Source organism: Heterodontus francisci, chromosome 5, assembly GCF_036365525.1.
Source record: "Heterodontus francisci isolate sHetFra1 chromosome 5, sHetFra1.hap1, whole genome shotgun sequence".
Classification (NCBI taxonomy): domain Eukaryota; kingdom Metazoa; phylum Chordata; class Chondrichthyes; order Heterodontiformes; family Heterodontidae; genus Heterodontus; species Heterodontus francisci.
The window spans coordinates 187,640,052-187,662,577 of NC_090375.1; the positions used below are offsets into that span (position 1 = coordinate 187,640,052).

Here is a 22,526-nt window from a genome sequence, read left to right on the forward strand (position 1 = left end):
CCCATCTGTCCTGTGACAATCCAATATTTGAGAAAAATCAGCACAAAAGTGTTTATTTAAGCCAATCATTGAACTTTGATGGAAGGGTTATGATGCTATGGGTGTGGCACTCTGATATCAAGTGTGCATTTAATTTGTGATTAATTTACATGATCAAGTCTTCTGTCTCCTGCAAGAGATATGACTAAGCTGATTACCACCCATTCATGATGTAATTCTTGGGAAATGTAAGAAATAATTGAATGCTCCTTTGTTTTAGAGAATGCTCTGTAATTGACCCAGTTTGCGACATTTTGTATTCAAAGTTCGACTTGGCTTTCATCTTCAGACAATATGCTTAGTTATCGGAATTCCAAGTGTTGGCTCATGAATGTTTTAAAATTTAAATTATTTTCTCCACAGCAGTAATTTAATAGATTATTTGTACATAATTTATTCAGACTAGGAACATATCCTTCACCTCATTATAAGGCAGAGGTATGGATGAAAATTCACACCTGGCTTCACCAGTACAAAAGAGTGCAAGAGATACAGCAAGAGGAACTGGTGAGACTTCTAACTAACACCCAACAAAAACTAGATATGAACATACAATCATCAGTAGCTTAGGAAGATGGCCATTTGTTTTTGCATTGAAGTAGGTGTATTCAGATTTGGTCTTTATATATTAAAAAAAAGTCAAACTCCCAAGTCTCAGAAGCAGCTGGTACAGGACCAGCTGCAAGAAGTGCATCAAGACTGTTTAGGATCTAGAGGCAAGTGAGGACCAAGGTTGGCCTGAGGGAGATACAGTTATTACCTCCAACCTAAAGTTCTGTTGTTAAAAGAAATGAGTAGTTGCTTACATTGTCTACATGTTACTTCATTCTCTCTGCATGAAAATACATTGCTACGTAATACATTCATTAAGTGATATTCCTTTTTAAATGAGGCATAACAGGTAACTTCAATGTTTTTTGAGACAAGTGACACTCAGTAGTAGGCAAGAATATAGCTTGAATAATGTCTTATTCACAGTGAACAGGGTGGATATACCAGCAGCTCCTACAGTTTGCTAACCTTCTGTACTAAATTGAAAACATATAAAGTAACTACCTCAAGAGAAACTAGTTTATTAGAGACCACAGGTTCAAAGGTATGCAAGTAGCTTGCTCAGAACTGAATTCAACTCACATGTAGTGAAAGGTTGTATTTAATAATTGAGACAATTACAGTATTAGCTAATTGGTAAAAAAGTGACAGCAAGCTCACAATCCCAGGTCCAGCATTATCTGGAGGGAAGGTAAGGTCAGCTTTTCATTGCACACAATGGATTAAAGTGGCTGGTAGGCCTATCAGCAGAAAAGCTGCTTCCATTTAGGAGCCAAATGCAAGATCCTCCTTGAAGCTGGTTAATTTATCACAAATGCTGTAGGGAAGTTTAGCCTTGTCAAGGGACATGTCTCTAGTCAAAAGTTCTGGAGCCACTATGTCAATATGGTAACATTCATTTAAATCAGAAAGTTCTGCTGACTGGATAATACTAATGGTCCAGAAAGGCCAACAAGCTATCGTTCCTAGGCCAGTAGATCACACAAATGATCATTCTATTCTCCACTCAAAGCTTGTGAATGACTCACACTGGCCATTTGCCAAACTGTCCATGGCTATGTTATCCAGGAACCTGAAAAAGAACTTCAGTAGCTTCTTGTTCTGGATCATGGGCTTGTTTTTTTCCCCCCAATAGCCTAGCTTGTCCAAGACAGGATGACTGTTCATTCATGAGTGGAAACAGTTCCTGCTGAGGGTTTCCACTACTTAGGTCTGTGAGCCCATCTGATGTTGGGCAGATAGAATTTGCAATATGCATGGGCCATCAGTAAGAGAGCTGTGAAACGGACTCTCGTCTGTTCTTTTATCCATGTGGCCATTGTTTAGGTCTGAGGCTAGGGAGGGAGGGTCAGCAAGCTATTTTATCATCACTACAACCTAGGGTATTACTAGACCACGCAGACCAGGAAGATTTAGGTTTTAAACCCTAGTCTGTTTTCAGTTAGCTGATCCAAGCCAGGGCTGCAGCAGAAGTGCTCCAATTGGTCTCAGCACCTCAGGGTTATGAAGGAAATTGGTTAGCCAGGGTTCCCACTGCTGTTTGTTATCCACTGACCTTCTGCAGGTAAGTATGTGTACGTGGATAACAGGGTGAAAGCAGAATCAGGCTAACCTGTGCTGCACATCTTGTTAAATGACCTGTTAGCACTTACACATGAAGGATAATCACTATGGCAAGCTACATTAGAGTTTTCAACAATGTTTCCTGCAGGGGTACAGTTTAATTAAAGTGAATCTTGACAATGCAGTCGGCCGCTGACGTCATCCGAATGCGCCAACCTGCACACATGCGCAAACGGGTTCCTGCTCTCTGCGCGTGCACTGCGTTCCACATTGCCAGGACTGGTTCGCGCATGCGCAGATGACGTCATTGCATAACGCGGGAGAGAGCATGTGGAGAAGCGGGGAGAGAATGGGGGGGTGGTTGGGGAAGAGAGCTGCCAAAGACCTTGATGCTGGCATGCTCTACTCTCCTCACCCCCCCCCCCCACCCCCCACCACCCCAACCGATCTAGCCGGCCACTGTGTACTGCCATGTGGTTACGTTGCCTTTGTGCGATTATTTGAGCAGTGCCATCTTTAGTCCTGGCAGCTGCCTGAACGTCGCTGACTGTGACATTTTAGTTGAACAGGCTGCATTTGCATATGTGCCAGTGCAGCACCGCCTAGTGGTTGCATTTTCAGCAAACGCAGCCGACAGGGAATCAGTGCCTTCTGCCAAAGAGGTGGTGGTGGTGTGGAGGGAGGTTAAAATATTGAAAATAGTTTTTAAACCATAATTATTTAAATATTCTGCAACTTTAAAAGCCTGAAGTAAAAAATACATGTAGGTAAAACTTTAGGCCATCAATGTTGAGAGAAAATTCTGCTTTATGTAAATCTCATTTTCAAAGTGAACTCAAGAAAATCTCCTGTGTGAGGGAATGAAACATCACTAGTTATTTAATTTCAAGAGTCTGATCAGCAAGATCTATTTGAAAATGTTCACTGTAGTGGGAAATACAATTATACCTCAAAATCCTGATAATGTTCTTCGGTTAGTGATTTTTTGGCCACCACTAGTGTCCGTAGTCCTTCTCTAGCCATGTTCCCACACTGTGAAGGTAAACGTAAAGGAGTTGCTTAATCATAAAGTATGTAGATATTTCTAGAATCTCTTCAATGTGTCAAACATCTATATATGTTACATAATACCTTTGTTCACAAAACAGTAAGTAGATTACATTACTCCATATTTACACACACATACTGCAAAACTGAATATTTTTAAATAAGTCTGTTATTCCCACTCGTAAGTAAAGAAAATGGTCAAAAATGTCAGCAAGAATGGAAATTGGGTGGTCAGCAGTTAAGACTGCAAAGGAATTGAAGGATCAGATGATGGGCTTCAAATGGGGGGGGGGGGGGGGTGGGGGGGCGGGGGCAGTGTTTAGTCATGATGGTCCAGGCATCACGGTGTGGGGGCAGGCTTGATGGACCAGCTGTCTTTCCTTTCCAGTCAATGCCATATTTTCATATGTAAAAGACCTGCAACAACCATTTTCAGGTTATTTTGCTGTAGAGTATTTCAGTGATACAATAATTGTTAGCAAATTAAAGTAGGGGATATTACAATTAATTGTAAAAATCTAATAATTATGGTCATGACATTTTGAGGTTCTCTACAGCATGAAACAAACTATCTGACAGCACCTATAGACTAAGGGTATTGCCAATAGCCATGTATTGAGTGCATGTGCCTTGATTGCCCCCTTGAACCAGAATAATGCAAATTGTTCATGGACATTGCAAGATCAAACTGGACATTCTGAATATCTTTTTCGTAATTCTGTGCTCTCTTATGAACACATTTCTTCTAAGTTATGAAACCGAGCAAAGGAGACAACGGCCTAGAAACCTGATGACATTTCATCCTGTTTTTCAAGTCCTGCATGGGTGCCTAAGCCTCCAATATGGAGGACAGGAATTACAGGCACATGACAGGCCAGAAGTGTGTCACCCAGCCATATTAGTATAGGCAAATGAAAATAAAGGGGCAGCATGTCTGTGAGTCCCCCATATGAAAAACTGGGTTGTCCTGAACACATCAGGCTGATTACATTCAGGAAAACCAGGTCTACTTGCAGCCTAACAAAGTCCTTAAAATGACCGCTGTAGGCTGCTACCAAAAAGTTAGATTTGTAAATAAAACACATCAACATGGAGCTAGGAATAGGAATGTTCTTCCCAACTCCGCATTAAAACCACAGACCGTTGTCGGACACTGACGATCCCACCATTTGATCATCCCCTTCCCCTCAATTTTCTAGTTGCAGCTCCTTCCCTTGTAACGACCTGCCCAAGGGCCACTGTTGTGATACAGCAGCCCAAAGTTCAAAGCCTCTTCATTGGCCAGTTGTCTGAAGATGCTCAAGTGTCCACAGATCACCAATCTATTTCAAACAAGCTCCAGGCCCAATATTAGGTGTGGCTCAGGCCTAGCTGTTCAGGCACAAAGATTGTTCCCTGCATCCCATTTGGGCTAATATCTACACCAATATGTCTAATTTAAAAAATAATTCTTACCTCTTCTTCCAGCCAATCATTGTACTGTACAATGCTTGACATTACCACATCAGCTCCTTTCATATAGAATGTGATTTCCCCTGAAGAATCATCCTAAATGTCAAATCAAAATATAGAAGTTTACATTGGAAATTCAGTGCCTCATTGAAAAAAATAGATCAGACTAACTTCCTCTTATTTCTCTCCTCTTTCTAGGCCATATATTGATCCTCTTTTAGCCCTCCACTGATGCTTCTCTTATTTGACCAGTGATAACCTCCCGTCATCCCCTGCAAAGCAGAACCTTGTCCTTGCTTCCTCACCAATTAGTCCATATGGCTCCATAAAAAGTAACCTCTCATTATTTACGGTCCTGAATTTTAAACCAGAAAGCCATAGTATTAACTGGCTATTATTGTGTAGACAACTGATACTGATGTTTTCCAGTTGGGCTGATCCTCAATTGCCATCTAGGACTCAAAAGGATGCTAATCCTCTGTTACTTTCTATGATGCCAGTTACATATTTGGGTTCTATGCAGGATAGTGTGTTCAGGTTGATAGTCACCCACCACTTCCATAAGCAGACTATGCTTTCTTTATGAACTAGGGCTTGCCTTTATTTGCCCAATATCCAGATAAGGCTCAGGAATCAAATCAAGAACCCTAATCACTGTATACCAGAGTTCCTGTTCACTATCCAGTTGGTGGTAATTAAACATGGGGGAACATCAGGGAGGGTGGGGTTGGGTTCAGATTCGATATCCCCACAGTCAAATAGCCTGCTGATGCTCACGATCTAGGATCAGATATGCAGGATGGTCATTAGGGTGATATACCAGAGCTACCTACATACCAACATTAAAAATAGTACATTCCGGAGACAAGGGAAAAATCTGGCTGGGATAGGGAGAGATTGCTGGTCTGAAAGTTTGACATTAATCGATGTTTACTTCAGTCCCGTTCAAATACTGTAAAAAAAAAATTACTTCTAATTCTGTGTGACCACAACAAAAGATTTTAACAATGTTACAAGCTATAAAAGCAAAGCAACAGTGGTTTATCAATACAGGTTATTCGAGAAACTACTCTCAAACATCTATGACTTTTAGTTATATAAACTCTTCCTTTTCTACCTATTGAGGCATAGTTTTCTTATTCATATTTGCATTTTACATTACCTCTGGCACCTTTGTTACCAGCATAAGTCAAGTCTCATGTTGCTTGCTTTGTGTGACAGGAAGTAGTGTGTCATACCAGTACATTTACTGTATGTACCCTACGTTTTGTTTTTGACCAAAAGCTGAGAGAGTTTTATTTTAAAGCAGTTTTAAATGATTTAGCACATACTCAAATACTTCAATGTTCCAATGTAGATGAAACATTTTGTAAATGGCTGGATGTATTTTTGTCTACACCTATCTATGAAACTCACCCTGACAATGATGCCCATTCTTTTGCTTTCAGATGTGAAAGGAAAAACTTGTAGAATGATGAATGAAAGGATTTGTCCACCAGGGGTCTTCAGCTGCATAGATGACAGGTCTCTGCTCACCAATGTCAGACCCACACTCTGTGTCCACTGTACAAGAGCCACCTAAACAAAGATCAACGGTCAATCACAATTCTCTGTCCAATGCACTGAAGACATCCACACAAAAGTTGATGGGGATACCTAAACTTGAGGTCAAATCTCAGAAAGCATATCATCCAAGTGAAAAAACTGTGTGCCAGGAGATAATACAAAATAAACAAAACTCTTAACAGCAAGTAAAGAATTTACTAAACAGTTAGACAACATAAAACAATTTTTTAAACTTAAGAATCTTACAACAAACTAAAAAACCCACTGGGAATACAAAATAAATCAATTATTGTTTGATATCAGAAGTACAACAACATAAAATATATCCAACTAAAAATAAGTTTATCCCCTTTGAGACTCATTATGCTGAAACAGCTGGACTGGCATTTTTATCCACAATAGAACACTCAATGTATGTCAGTTCAGTAGAGAAAAGGAAATGATCTCATAGATCATGTGCTAAACATAGCATGGTGTTGGTCACTGTAGTAGGAATTCTCAGAACATGTTTACCTAAAAACATAAGCAGGTTATTGAGTAAAATCGATTAGTAGCCGATCAAAATACCAAGACAGAGCTCAGATTTCCAATACAACAAAACGTATTTACCATAATTAAAACTGAAAAGCATGCAATAAAACCGCTTGGTACTTAACATGTCTGAGCTAATGCGATTAACTTTATGAATGGCCCACTTTATGTGCCCTTCCGCCTAAAGAAGCATTTTTGCAAACAGCAGCTAAATATGACAAGGTTAGAATTTTAAGCTTTTCTTTCAAATAATTTAATCATTCTCCAAGATCTAAAGTAGCACTTTTGTGTCACATCAATCAAGATGAAGGTCCTTGGATTTATATTTTTTCCTATAACTTTGCTCATTGGGTAGGCTTAAGTCATTTCTGAACACTCATTCTCACATTTAAAAGTTAGTCAGTAAAATCATTGTAATTACGATACTATAATTTTTTGTGGTAGAATAACTTTTGCACAGGATGTTGTCAGCTGCAAATGATTCAATACTCAAAGATTCATTTCCAATTTGCTCTGTGAAAGGTTACTATTACAACTTGACCTGCAAATTGTATCTCTGCTAATACACTATCATTTAATTTTATGCCCCATTGTACTAAAGAGTAAAGCATGCTATATTTGGTGACTCACATCTGTTTATTATTGAAGCTCTGCTTGGTTTAACAGCCTGTCTGAATTAGCAGCTTTCACTGCAGCTATCTTGGCTTGTTTTACCTGTCCAAAGATCCTGCATCACTCAGCTTTAATCCATAATTGTCTGATTATCATACACAGGACATAGAATAATTAACCCAACATATACCAACAGGATGTAGCAAACAATAAGATTTTATTTGTGGGCAATATAGTTTTGAACAAATCGCAATAAACCTATTCTTTTTGCTGAAGTGAATCAAAGTATCTAATGAATTTTAATTTGTTATGTAGTAAGATTTAGAAATGAGCACTATTTCTAAACATGTTACCTTAGCAGAAATATACACAGTAAAAGTGACAGGAATTCATTAATATACACGTGTAACAAAATTTGACGCTGCACTTAATCAAATTTTGAATTCATACCATTCAATTAAAAAAAACCTAGTATTCATCTTAAAAGAAACAAGATAGTTAAGTATTTCACAAATGGGTATAGGCTGATCAAAATGTGGTAATTTTCATTTACAAATAAGCAAGTCAAGAACGCCACAAATCAATACAAGTCATATTTACATACGAAGCCATTTCATTTCTGGAATATTTTATTGATTTTTCTTCTTGGGGTGTAGATGATGCTATATATTGTCTATTACCAGTTGTATGGAGGACTGGAAAATCATCTAGGGCAGACTGGATAAAGATAGCAGGTCCATGACTGAAAGTACCAGTTAGGTATATACAGCAACCTACCAATTTTGTGGTCATTTTCCCTGGTATTAGTTCATCAATTAGCAGACTAAATGAATTTAATTGCATAACTTAACATGTGGGATAGGAAATAGTTGCAGGAGTAGGCCATTCAGCCCCTTGAACCTGCTCCATCATTCAAGTAGAGCATAGCTGATCTACCTCAACGCCATTTTCTCACACTATCCCTGTATCCCTTTATATCTTTAATAATCAAGAAATACATCAATCTCTGTCTTGAATATACTCAACGACTAAGCCTCCACAGCCCTCTGGCTAGAGAATTCCAAAGATTTACCATCTTCTCAGTGAAGAAATTCTTCCTCATCACGGTCGTAAATGGCCTACCTCTTATTCTGAGACTGTGTCCCTTGGTTCTAAACAAACCCAGCCAGAGGAAACATCCTTCCTGCATCTACCCTGTTGAGCCCTGTAAGAATTTTGTCTGCTTCAATGACATCACCTTTCATTCTTCTAAACGCTAGAGAATGTAGGCCCAGTCTCCTCAATCTCTCCTCATAGGACAGTCCTACCATCCCAGGGATCAGTCTGGTTAACAGTTGTTACACTCCCTCTATGGCAAGTATATCCTTCCTTAGGCAAGGAGACCAAAACTGTACACAATACTCCAGGTGCAGTCTCACCAAGGCTCTATACAATTGCAGGAAGACTGCTTTACTCCTGTACTCAAATCCTCTTGCAATAAAGGCCAACATACCATTTGCCTTCCTAATTGCTTGCTGCACCTGCATGTTAGCTTTCAGTGACTTATGAACAAGGATACCCAGGTCCCTTTGGACATCAACACTTCCCAATCTCTCACCATTTAAGAAATATTCTGTATTTCTGTTTTTCCTACCAAAGTGAAAAACTTCACATTTTCCCATTATATTCCATCTGCCATGTTCTTGCCCATTCACTTAACCTGTCAAAATCCCCTAAAGCCGCTTTGCATTCACATCACAACTCACATTCCCAACTAGTTTTGGCATCAGCAACCTTGGAAATATTACATTTGGTCCCCACATCCAAATTATTGATATAGATTGTGAATAGCTGGGCCCCAAGCACTGATCCTTGCGTTACCCCACTAGTCACAGCCTGCCAAGCTAAGAACGACCTGTTTATTCCTACTCTCTCTTTTCTGTCCATTAACCAATTCCCAATCCATGACAGTAGATTACCCCCAATCTTATGTGCTCTAATTCTGTTTACTAACCTCTAGTGGACCTTATCGAAAGCCTTCTGAAAATTCAAATACACCAAATTCACTGGTTCCTCCTCCTCTATTCTGCTAGTTATAGCCTCAAAAAATTCCAACTGGTTTGTCAAACATGATTTCCCTTTTAATAATCCATGTCGACTCTGCCCAATCCTACCATTATTTTCTAAGACTCCAGTTATCACATCCTTTATAATAGACTCTAGCATTTTGCCTACTGATGTCAGGCTAACAGGTGTGTAGCTCCCGGATTTCTCTCTCCTTCCTGAAACTCATAACCTCTAGCCTATTACCTTAATCACTAGGCTACTGTACCCTGGTGAATCACCATGGCATTGTTAGTGACAGGTCGTGGTTTATAATGACAGGAGCATTATACCAAGAAACATATAATATAGTTAATCTTCAGTGGCAATAATAATTGTCTCTTCCAGGAACAGTTTTGCTGCTGCTTTGCCACTGACTAATTTGTTTCCATGTTTGCCATTTTGTTTGCTGTCCGCTTATTTTCCTTTTGTATAGCTGCCACACACTTTTGTTATTGTATCTTTGCTTGCATATGACTTTTTCTAGCTGTCACTTTTTAGGCTCTATTTTTTGTGTAGTTCTCAAACACATGCCTTCACTGATGTAGTGAACTTTTAAGTCTGGTCTTTTGGTAAAGCTAAAGGAGCTGCAGGCAGATGCCCACCAACAGACTATTGGAGGTGGGTACCAGGATTGGCTGGGTCAGACTTTCTGGAAGATGGTACAACAGAGAGAGAGAAAACTTGGAGGTAGAAGCTTGAGACTCACTTAAAGAGGTAGAGCAGGCATTTGGGAGGGGATGCAAGTGGCTAGGAGAGGGAAGGTGGCCTGGAGGGAATGAATAAATGCATCGAGAAAATGTTTGTGAAGCAAGACAGAAGGTTTATTTGCAGCGTGCTCAGGATTATTTTCTTAATAAATACATTGCTACTCCAACAAGAATCACTACTTGATCTGGTTCTGGGGGTGTCACAGAGCAATATGGTGACTTAAAATTAGATTTGGGAACATGATAATATAATCACATTCACTGCATGAACAGAAAAAGGGAAAAGAAAAATCAAGGACAAGTATGTTCGGAGAGAGAAAAACAATTGACAAAACGACAAAGAGGAGCACTATCTGGATTAAATGGAAGGAGAAACTGAAACAAAACCACAGCTCAGTAGTGGAAAATATTTAAAACAGAATGAAATGGATACAAATCAAGTATAGGTGGGTTTTAAGGAAGGACTTAAGGGGGAGGGGGAAGGCGGTTAGGGAAGGAATTCCAGAGTGTGGGGCCTGGTTGGCAGAAGGCACAGTTGCCAATGGTGGATGAAGGGGTGGAAGATTCAGAAAAGGCCAGAGGCAGAGGCACGAACCTTTTGGTTTGGGAAGGGAGGCTGTAGGGCTGGAGAAGATTACAGAGATAGGGAATATCAGAACATGAAGGAATTTAAGCACAAGGATGAGAATTTTAAATCTCTGGCTTTGGGGAACCAGAAGCTAATTTAGGTCAGCAAGGCAAGGGGTAATGAACGAGCAGGACTTTGTGCAGGATAGAATATGGACAGTTAAGTTTTGGCTAAGCTGAAGTTTATGGGGCGTGGAGGATGGGAGTATTGAAATAGCCGAGTCTGGAGATGATAGGCATGGATGAGGGAATCATACAATTAAGATCAGCCAGGGCCAATTAGTCTTACTTAACATGTTAGTAAATTATGAGCCTATATTGTGGAATATTAGTAAGCACTTGGAGAAACATGAATTAAGCAGGGCCAGTCAGCATGCACCTCCAAAAGGCAGTTCTTTGAAAAAAGCAGTTTATTTAGATTTTCATGAAACATTTAATAGAATAACACAAAAGAGACTTTTGAAAGATAACATATGGAGTCATGGAGAATGTGAACCCAAGGATATTGAGTTGATTGAAGGGCAAAATGCAATGAGAGAGATAATAAATGCATTGAGTGGTGTTTCACAGGTATATTTAGGCTGCTTTTGTCTTTTATATATAGATGATCTGGACTTTGAAGTTGAGGGGAATATAGCTAAATTTGATGGTGACACAAATTGGGATTTGGCAAACTGTGCTGTGAATTGTGGAAACACTGGTGGAAAACAGGCAGGAAAACCGGATGAACAGATCAGTAGCAGATGTAGTTCAATGTTGAGAAATATGAAGACATTTTGAAAGAAATAGAGAAAAGTAAATACACTGTAAATGGTAAGATTTTCAAGCAAGTAGTGGAGCAAAGGGGCCTTGCATGCAGATATGCTGGTCTTAAAAACTAGCAACACAAGTTGATATATTCGTAAAAGGGATTTTGTATCTACAGGCACAGAATACAAAAGGAAGTAGTATCAAACTTGTCCAAAGTCCTACATTAGGCTTCAGCTGGAGTATTATGTACAGGTCTGGGTATCCCATCATAGAAAAGGAGAAAAGTAACCAAAAGGGTGCAAGTTTAGATTCATCATGACTTTACCAGGGAAATGGGAGTATAGTTATGAAGAGATCTGAGAAGCTGAGGCTATTTTTCCACTGGAGTAGAGAAGGTTAAGGATGACCTGAGGGAGGTGTTCTGATGAAGAGTAATGTGATAAATAGTGATAGATTGTTTCCACTGATTGGTGAGGTGGTTACAAGCAAACACAAATTTAAGATAATCACAAAAAGAATTAAAAGGATTGTTACGACCAGGTGAGAAAGGTGTCTAGGGTCTCTTTCAGCCTTTACCTGGTCTTACTGCAACAGGATTTAATTTTAAACACATTATGTTTTGAGCTCCCCCTTGGTGAATCCTTGCTCACTGCTTTCCAATTATAAGGCAAAGAAATGAACACTAACAGGCTTTCTTAGGTTTAAAGAAGAAAAGTGAAATTTATTAAAATTTAAACTCTAATTCGGTTAACGCCTACAGATACATGCCGCGCCCCATGGTAGCTTGCATACGTGATATGCACATGCAAATAGAGACAGAAAAGAGAAGAAAAAGTAGAGAGGTTTGAGGCAATCCCTGAAGAGGGGTTTTAGTTACGGTGTGTCGGGCTCACTATAGTCCTTGCTTGTAGGCAGATCTGGCTTTTCGTTGGGGTCCAGTATTCTTCGTAAACCTTGTTCACCGTAGGAGACTTTTCTCTCTTGGGGTTCATGTGTCGTCAATGGTTTCCAAAGCTGGTGAGAGATGAGAGCAGACAGGAGAGAGGTCTTTTCCAGTCTAGGAGTAAACAGCTTTCGGTCTTCAAACACTTTCTCTAATTTTAAAAACTCCCTAGTTGACCAGCAGGTGGTCACGTGACTGACTGGTTTGACCACGTCTCTTCTGTGTATTGGGAGTATTTTAGCAGTCAACCTGGAATGCTAACTTCTCCGCCTTCAATGTCTGGTAATCATGTCATTGTGGATTAAATTGGAGTAGGGAGTGGCCCCTTTGTCCTTTCCAAGTACTGTCTGTTACTCTGCAAATGTCTTTCCAGTCAAGGGTCTTTTTTTTTTAAAGCAAGTTCTTTCTTTACACAGGTCTTTTTTTTTAAAGCAAGTTCTTTCTTTACACAAGTAACAATTTAGAAAATCAATGTTCATGTGGTGAAATTAATGTGCCTTATTCTTGGCAGGTGGGAGACCTGCATGACAGGATGTTTAGAAAAAGATTTCGTTAGAGAGTGGCTAAAATTGTGGAATTCTTTGCCAATAACTATTAAAGTAGAATTCATAAAAATATTTTAAAAGGCATTAGACAATTGCTTGAAAGAGAGGAATATCAAAGGCACGGGGAACAAGCAGAAGAGCGATATTAGACTAGATGGTTTCTGAGAACACCACATGGATTTGATGTGACACATGGTCAGTTTCAGAACTGTATTATTTTATGATTCTAACAACATTTGTAGCCAATCAAAATGTTTGTTAAGAGAGTAATGTTCTCTAACAGGAATATTTATAAGCATTTGGTATTACTGAGGCAGTCAGGAGCAGCACTGTTTATATCTAAGGTCAAGAACATGAATATCATATCTCCGATGATTCGTATACTGGGGAACTGTATACTTTGAGGTGAACTTTTTTTTTAAATTGACATTTGGTCAATCCTTCATGTACTGTATTCAAGATTAACATATTAACATTAAACAGGAGTAAATTACTAGAATGAAGTTCATTTGAAGAATGGCCCATAACTTTGTTGAGAAGATCTTTTCCCTGCCAATTGGTAGGAGTATGGATATATTCTTATAATGAAGCACCAATGCCGGTTCCATGCTGCAATTGCATGGGCAACAGAACGGTGGTTGGAGCTAGGCCATCTGTATTTTTAATAAATACATACTCGGGAATAAGGTTAATACGCAACTTTAGTGTGAAACATTCCTTTCAATTGCAATTATTTGCCATTACCCAAGTTCTTGCCTGTTTTAAAAACGTGTCTTTCAAGGTAAAACCTAACAAGTACATGGCAAAAGGATTAAAGGCACACTGATGTGTAAACATGAGATGAGATCAGTGGTAAACATGACTTCTGAAGATGTTGTGAACTGTTATTTGGTAACAAAATACATTTTTTAAAAAACACAAGTTCCATTTCACGTTGTTTCTATTTTTTTTTAAAATAGATGTTTACCTAAATATATGCAAGCATTATAGAAATGCCCTCTAACAAATATACACAGAAACCTCATTGTATGTTTTATCTGGTGACCTCTGTTAAACTAGTGAAGTAGATCATTACCTTTTATTTAGAGATCGCATTTAAACTGTGCCAATTTCATTATGTTTATTGTCATTTCTCATGACTACAGCTTTACAGAGTCACAGTCATAATTCTATTGAAATTTGTTGTAGCTAAGTAACATGTTCATATACTTACTGTGTCAATATAAGTTAGAAAATTACTTTTGACTTATTTCATTTTAATTCCTCATCCCCTCACTGCCTTGCTCCTCTCTGTAACGAGCATCATAGCTATGGATTTCCTTCATGACATTAGTGGCAAAGGGGCACTGTGTTGAATTGAAAGGAGATTTGCTTGATACGGAGCTCTGATGACTCATGTCAGTTTCTTCTAGTTATGAGGTGCTCCATCTGCTCGCTTGACTTAGAACAATGAAATGTCATAAGTGTCAGTGGTGGCTTCAAATTTCAGTCAGCTCTGGGAAACTGAGAATTGACGTGAGAACAGTTTTACAAAGTGAGCTTTAAACACTTTGCAGCGGAGCTGACAAGGCAATTTTACTTCCTCGCATAAGGAAGCCCCTTTATCAGCATGTGCTCATTTCCCCTCAAAATATTAAACTTTTACTTTCAGATGCCGCTTGAACAGTTGTGCATTGCGAATATTTGATTTTTTCCCCACCCTGAGAGTTCTGGTTCAGAGGGACATTATTTTCATGAAAAAGCTTTCAGCAAACTGAACGCAAACTGCATTAAAACACATCAATGTGTCACTTGCACGTGGCATTGTTAGGACAGAAATGGTGCAGTGTTTGGCCAAAGAGAATTGTTCATAACTGTTTTTCCTTTGCAAAGATAGCGCTCTTCAGAATCAGGCCAGATACTTATGTGGAATAAATCCCAGTGAGCCCATTTCAAACCCACTATTACATTTTTAATAGTAGTAGAAATAGTAGTTAAATCTGAAAAAAAATGAAAATTTTAAACTGATAAAAATAAAAAGACGACCAAGTACATTAGTAAATTAGTTTCTTCTACCTAGCTAGTTTTGGTCCTCCCAACCTGAAGACATAACTGCTTTGTGGAATTGCTTATCCTATGGTATCTTGCTCAACTAACCATTAAACAAGTGTGAACCTTGCCTGTAAGTGTTGGCAGGTTAACTGGCTGTGCAGAGTCATCACAGCCGAACTTGATCACCGATTCCCTCAACCTTCACATGAACACTTTCAACAGGTTTCACATGATAGTAATCAAGAGTGGGAATCCTGGCCAATTTTCAATTTCCCAAGGCATGGGTACGGATGCCAAGTGCAGCACTCCCTGCCCCTGCTCAGGTTAAAATCAGCTAATTCAGCACAGATTAGGGAATCAGACCCAAGGATTTCACCATTTGTCTGGTTCAACTACTCACTGGATAAACTCACTGAGCTATTGTGGACCCCATAAATCAATTTTATAATAATGATTCCCAGCAGCACAGCCTGCTTCTTCACCACCCACTTTCTAAGTGCTGCCCAACGTTCCTTAAAACATGGCTTCATAAATTATATGTAAAGTGTTGCTACTTCATTGTAATTCTGCACAACTCTTCTCAATGCTACAACATTTAAAATCAATACTGAGTTGTTACTCCAATATCAAAGTGAAAGAAATTGCAAAATATTTCTAGTTAACCATCAGATATAGTCTTGAAGATAAAGAACATTGTTAAATCTTATAAAATATATTGCCAAAAAAATCCATTTCAAATATAATTTGGAAGGTGAATTTCAAATAAGAGGAATTACTCTGAAGTTATTTAACTGGTTTGAAACATTTGCCTGAAAGTCTTCAAAACAATCCAATAATACATACTTTCTTTTAACCACATACAGAATATTTCCCTTGTTACATACAATATGGAAATCATAATTTAAGCTTAACAGTTACTCATTTATACGATGTTTTTAAAAAATTACACACCTTTTCAGATAGCAGTGGGCATTTAAACTTTCAGGTTCTTGACATCTGCAACATGAGCTTCATCAAAAGGTGAATTTTCTTAACTCATTAATTGCAAAACATTGCACAGCAATTCCTGTTCTCTATAAGACACTAGATGGCGACTTTATTGCAGCTCTGCAAAATGAGTTTAGATTGTTCCAAAGTACAGAAAAGTGGTAGGGTGCAGAAATGATTTTTTAAAAAAAATTTCTAAATCCATTACAATATGGAATGCCACTAAAATTCATATCGTCAGCATCAATAACTAACATTGCTCAGATTACAAATTGAAGTCTAAGTATATGTTAAGAGGCAAATGTAAGGCAGTTATGCATCTACTTTGGCACCCAGTTGTAAAACATATACAACATTTAGAACATTATGTGCAACTAATATCAGTGTTTAACAATTCAAACCATTCCATAGTGCCTCTGTACCTTTTCAATTTTGTGCCAACTAGCGTTGTGTGGGCACAGGGACAAATGTTTTTCAATAATTCATTTATTTTATGCAAAGATGTCATGAGAAAACATCTGTGCCTGATTTAAAATTTACACCAGTAGTCATGACTGAAAGATAAATCTTCCCATGTTATTTTATTACAAGTACCAATAGTAGCATCCCGAATTTCCATTCCAAGATACAGACAAATAAAAATAAACAAAAATTAATGACACTCTTGGATTACTATCTCCTTAGTTGAAAAATGAGACTAAGGAGCCACAAAACTGATGATTTACAGTTAAATACTGCTTTTACAGCTAAGAAGCAGCAGTATATTAATTTTGTAAACCCCGTGTCATCTATTGTTCAAGTTGCTGAAACTTGCAGTTAGACAAGTACATTTTTCAGCTGTGAAATGTGCACAGAAAATTCATTTTGGGTCATTATTCCTTCAGTCAAAAATATTGCACTTTTGACAATTCAAAACATATGGGGATCCAAATATCTTTATTAGAATTAGCATTTTTCAAAAATGGGACAGTGTTATTTAAAGTCTGGTCAACATTTATTTTCCTGAAATATTAGATGCAGTTATCAGACGGACAATGATTTGTTACAAATACAACTGCAAAAAAAGTGACGTCTCGTTTCCAAAAGCATGTTATCACCATATGTATTAAATAAAACATACCCCATTACTAAAGAGGAACTTAATTTTTGATGCAAGTAAAGAGTACCATTATACTTTTTAAACTGAAGCTATGTTCTTATTCATAGAACCCTGTAAACAATAGCCAATGCTAAAAATTGCTAACTCTTCACAAATATCTTGAGCATTTGACTATTATGTAAGCACTATTTATATTCAGAAAAAAAGCATGATTTTTTCTTAAATCTAACAGCACACCTAAGTTACTGGTAACATGGAAAACCTTGCATCATTCCTCACAAAATAGCTAGTTTATGAGAATAACCAGTCATTAAAGACCATGGCCAATCATTCCCCTCTGACCAAAAAGGATCAAAGGTCTTCAGAGGCACTGTTTAAAGCATGCCCTTATATTACTAGGCTTGTGACCTTTGCACTTCATCAGCCTATCCACTTAGTTTATCTCCTTTTATGCTTGGCCTTTACATTAGGTCAGTGTACTTTTCTGTATCTGAAGAAAATGATGGATTTTGCTCAATGGGTATATATTTAAGACCATCAAGCTTGACTATAATATTGTTTTGTCAATGTCTATGTTAGGTCATTTGGAGACACTACGTGCTCAATTCGAAACACCGTACCACTGCAGCTCCTGTGCTCAAACAACAAAATGAAATATTGATCACTTATCAGAAATACAAAGCACAAGAAAATTTTACATTAAGAATAAGACAAACATAACCTAGGTCAGAGATTTGACTCCAAATTACATAATTAATGCATCAAACTCATTCCTATAGTTTGTGATGAAAACATTAATGTTAAACAATAAGGGTATAAACTTCAAATTATAAAAATGTACTATTCACGTACACTATCGATTTCAGCTAAGTGGTTTTGCTTTTAAAAAGCTTGCACAATCAAATAGAATAAGTCTCATGAAGATAGACAAACATTTATAGCTCTGGCCTTTATGAACAACGTTAGAACGTAAAATGCAAATGAGAAAAACTGTACAAGAATAAAATCTTTGCAATTTTTTTCTCGCACACAGGTTGAAATAAAAATGAGTATTCTCGATTGATATCACATTAGACTGAACTATTTCCAAAGGATTACTAGATCACAGTTTTCATGCTTCTCAGTGCAGTTAGGGAGTTGTAGCATTAAAATTATATTTTCATATTCTAAGGTTTTCAGATGATAACTGAAGCTTCAACGAAAAAGGCCAAGGTATTCTGGAACAAGTTAAAGTTGATGTCAAAAGTGAAATCTACAAATACACACAAAAGTCCGGGCATCCTGTGATGCTATAGCTCTTAAATCATAACAGGATTATACACAATCACATATATTGCTTGTAATAATGTTAATCTGGATTTCACTTTTGCTCCTGCTACATTAAGTTTGATCTTTTCTATATGTCCTCTATTGCCAATAGGCCTTAAGCTTAACCCCATTTCTGACTTGGCTGTTCATGTTCCCTGCAGTGGAGTTCGCTTGAAATTTTCACTAAGTAGTTATCACTGCTGGACAAGTCTCATTAAGAAACTGCTTACTGACAAAAATCTCATTCTATCCTTCAGTGAGATCTTGGGACAGAGCAAGAGGGAAGAATATAGTTTTTACAAAATAAACAGATGATACAAGATAAAGCATATAAAGAATACTGAACATGAAATTTTGTAGTTAGGATAACGAAAGATGAATTAAAAGGCAAGAGAAAAGGAAAACAATTAAAATGTCATAAAAAGAAAATAAATTTGAAAAGTACAATGTAAAACCATGCAAAAGATACGTTAGAGAAAAGAATGAAAGCAGGATAGTCAAGAAAACCAGCTCATCGTTATGTCGGTTTTACGACGTGTTTCAGGAAGGAAAAGGCACAGGTACATTATATTTTGGATAAGCCATCTTTTTTCCTTCAAGGGGCATAATTTCAAATTATTCCTACCCCTTTTAGTTGCTTCACAAACACACCAAACTGAAATGCATTAAATATATACTGCAAACGTACACTGTAACAAAGAAACAAAGCTTTGCCTGACTTAAAAAGTCACAGACTAATCAAAATGTAAATTTATGTCAACTAGAAGGTATTGTGCATAAACCTACGGCAAGGTTTACAATACTGAAAGGATTTAGTTGCACCTAAGGCTCATGCAAATTGTTAGTTGTTCTTCAGTCAACATTGAAAATAAAATGGGTGCCAGTGGTTTCTGTTACAAAATAATATTGCTTACTTAGGAAAAAAAAACTCATTTGGCCAACACTGAATGATTTAAAAGGGAGACATCAATTGAACAATTTTGCTAAATAAAGCTCCAGGGTACAATAGTGAAAGCAGTTTTTTCAATAAAATATGCTTTTAGAATGGTTCTTCAGTGATTGTGGAACACTGGCATCAGCTATCATTCTAAGTACAAAAATATTCAATAAGTTAAACAATGATCCACTTAGATTTTTCCCCTTGGATTTCAAGGCATGTAATTTCAATGTACACTGCATCAATATGGGTCCTTAAAATTACGAAAAGGCCTTTTTTAAATTTCTCCTTTGAACCCACCTAGAAAACACATTGCAAATGCCTGAAGTATGTAATCTTAATTAGATTTGATTACTGTCTTTAAAAAAAAAACAATGTCTGTGGCAGTGAACAATGTAGTTCCATGCAAATATGTTAAATTGCAGACATTTAAAATATTAGACAATTTTTCCAAATCCATAAACATAAATAATTGAAGTAATATGGAAACTGACCTCATCAGGACTGGAGGCTTGGTATGTGCGGTTTTCGTCACTGAAATCCTGGTCAGCCTCAGCATATTCTGTTTCTCCATTCACCCCTGCACGTGATTCATAGACAGGTGTAACATTGTGACACAGAGCAATGGCTTTTACAGCTTCATGAATGCGACTGTGGACAGATTTGCGAACTTTTGGAGCAGATGAAGTGGTTTTGCTGGATGTGGCAGCACTGGTACTACTGCCTGTCAAATGACCATGTGAACTATTTCCCTTAAGAGGAAAAAAATATAGAGAGTCAAATTTCCTGTTAGCTTCCAGACAATAGAATCCCATTTCTAGCAGGCACATGGTTTATTTAGCATATTGGTACCAATAAGGTATAGGGGAAAAAATGTGTGCCAATATTGTCTGTAACTCATTTTATGTCATATTCCTCCTGCCGTGAACACCACCAATACTAACAGACCTGTAAACTCAACACTTTACCTTACTGTTATACAGCTGAACATGGTCTTGGCAAATATATCCCAGTTCTGTTATGACAAAATTAAAACCACTGGGCATTCTTCACAATTCAAGTGAATATTGCAATTCCCTTAAGATGAATATTGAGAGCTATTTTCTATTTACCTCCCAAAGTACAAAAGCTTGTCAACAGTACAACTGAACTGCCCAAAAACTAATTCTAAGCAAGCTGGAGAGCCATACTGCCAACTCTTGAACTTGCCAGTACAATATGTATGAAAGAAGCACCTTGCCTTTTTTCTACAATGCTCTTGTCCCATTTCACTGCTTTCCTTTCTCAAATTTTATCTTAAATGCATAAAGGTCAGAGTAGGCACCTTCTCAGATGCAAAACTGTGATTGGTGGCCAGGGTTGGACAGCGACTCTGATTTTAAAAAAATTACAACAATTAACTTCCATTCAGCACGTAAAATGTAAAGCTCAGTATTAACTAACATTTAAACTCGCCTACATAATACAAGTTAGTTTTACTGGTCCTCAGTAGAGTTGGCACATCTTCACAGCAGCTTTATGGTTTGGGGAGGGAAAGGAAAGGAAAGGAAAATACAAACAGCATAAAATGACACCTTACCAACAGCCATAGCAAATTTTACAGCCCAAAAGCTTCCTCCTCATTGAAGGAAAAATACAATAGAAGCATTACAAAAGCATGAGAGGGTTTTTTTATTTTTAAAAAGTAGCATTTTACGCAAATAAAGTCAGTGGAAATTATACATAAATTGTATACATACACAAACACACATCCCTATTTAACAGAAACAAAAAGCCTTTTCACTCGTCTTGATATACAGTAAACAGGCAAAAATAGTATAAATGACACAACCTCCATAACTCCTTTGTCACATTAGATTGTTGGAGTCATGCTGCGTCTTTTACAAGCACCAACTCCGCACTGTCATGTATATAAGCTAAAACTCCAATAAGATCCAGCTGCTTCTGACAGAATTTATCTCCTCCAGTGAAGCAGATCATTTTCCATTATTAACCTCCTACCCAGTGAAGGCCTTCAGGCCAGGATGTGAAATGACATACACCCCTGATCCCACCATCTCTATCAACCACTTTTCTGTTAACTTTAAGCTGACCTTACCTCATTCCATTTTAACCAGTCTCTTGTTGCCTGGGTGTGCTAAATTACTGAACCGTGAACTTTCTGCCCATCAAATTACAGTGTTGCCTAATAAAAGGTTTAACTTTTTACTCATCTGACAGCTCTTCAGTTTCTGCGATAAGGCTGCATTTGTATTCTTCCAACACTGATGCTCCTCTATAAATTAAGCTGATTTACTCATTCTGCGTTATGTGATGTGTATTGATGCTGGTATAATTTAATTTCACACAAATTCCATTAAAGCTTATGCCCTGTATCACAAAGCTTTTCCAGTGGGGAAATATAATCAATTTACAATAGATTTGAGTGTTGCATTACTGTAGACCTACTATACTATCATATTTATATTAAAAGATTGGATGGATGAAATTAATGACAAATTAAAAACACCAAACTCTGCTAAAATTAATTACATTACATGTACCATTTGCATCAGATGTTATTTTCACAGAAAGAGCAATGAGTATATCATATGTTTATAACTAAACCTTTCTTAAAATACAGCAGTAAAGTGCAAGGTTCATTATTCTGTATCCCAATGAATTTCTGCTTTCAAAAAAATAATGAAAAAATCTCAAACAAAAAAGTGGAATCTCTCTATATCTTGCCTTATGAAGTCTTCACTTCATACTCCCTACTGCAAAGGCTTTTAAAAGTAAGAAAATAACTTGCACTTATATAGCGCCTTTCACCACCTCAGGAAGCCCCCCAAAGAGCTGTACAACCAATGAAGTCACTTAACCATGCCGACTTTACTTATCGGGCTTTCTCTTCTCTTTTCAACTATGGACTTTGTCTTCAACTACATATTTCAATATATAAAATGGCACTGGGATCATTAGATAAGATGTTCACTTGAACCAACAACCAGAACCATCCACAATGCAGTTACTTCATAAGCCCTGGTTCTGGATGGAGGTGGGGCTGTTAAATGTCTCAAAAACTATTATTTACAAAGTGGAATAAATATTTATCCGTATACCATAGGTATTAATTCAAAAGTAAATTTAATAGTATTAAATCTGT

The 22,526-nt window shown here is 37.5% G+C and overlaps 1 protein-coding gene across 2 annotated transcripts in view; it reads right to left on the reverse strand.

The window, feature by feature from the left end:
- atp9b (ATPase phospholipid transporting 9B) overlaps window positions 1-22,526 on the reverse strand; it is a 349,558-nt gene that overhangs the window by 52,713 nt on the left and 274,319 nt on the right. For both annotated transcript variants that reach the window (XM_068032475.1, XM_068032474.1), the window contains exons 15-18: window positions 19,876-20,133; window positions 6,070-6,231; window positions 4,657-4,749; window positions 3,103-3,186 (exon numbers count right to left, since the gene is read on the reverse strand). In XM_068032475.1, the coding sequence (XP_067888576.1) occupies window positions 3,103-3,186; window positions 4,657-4,749; window positions 6,070-6,231; window positions 19,876-20,133 (597 nt within the window). The remainder of the gene's footprint in view (window positions 1-3,102; window positions 3,187-4,656; window positions 4,750-6,069; window positions 6,232-19,875; window positions 20,134-22,526) is intronic.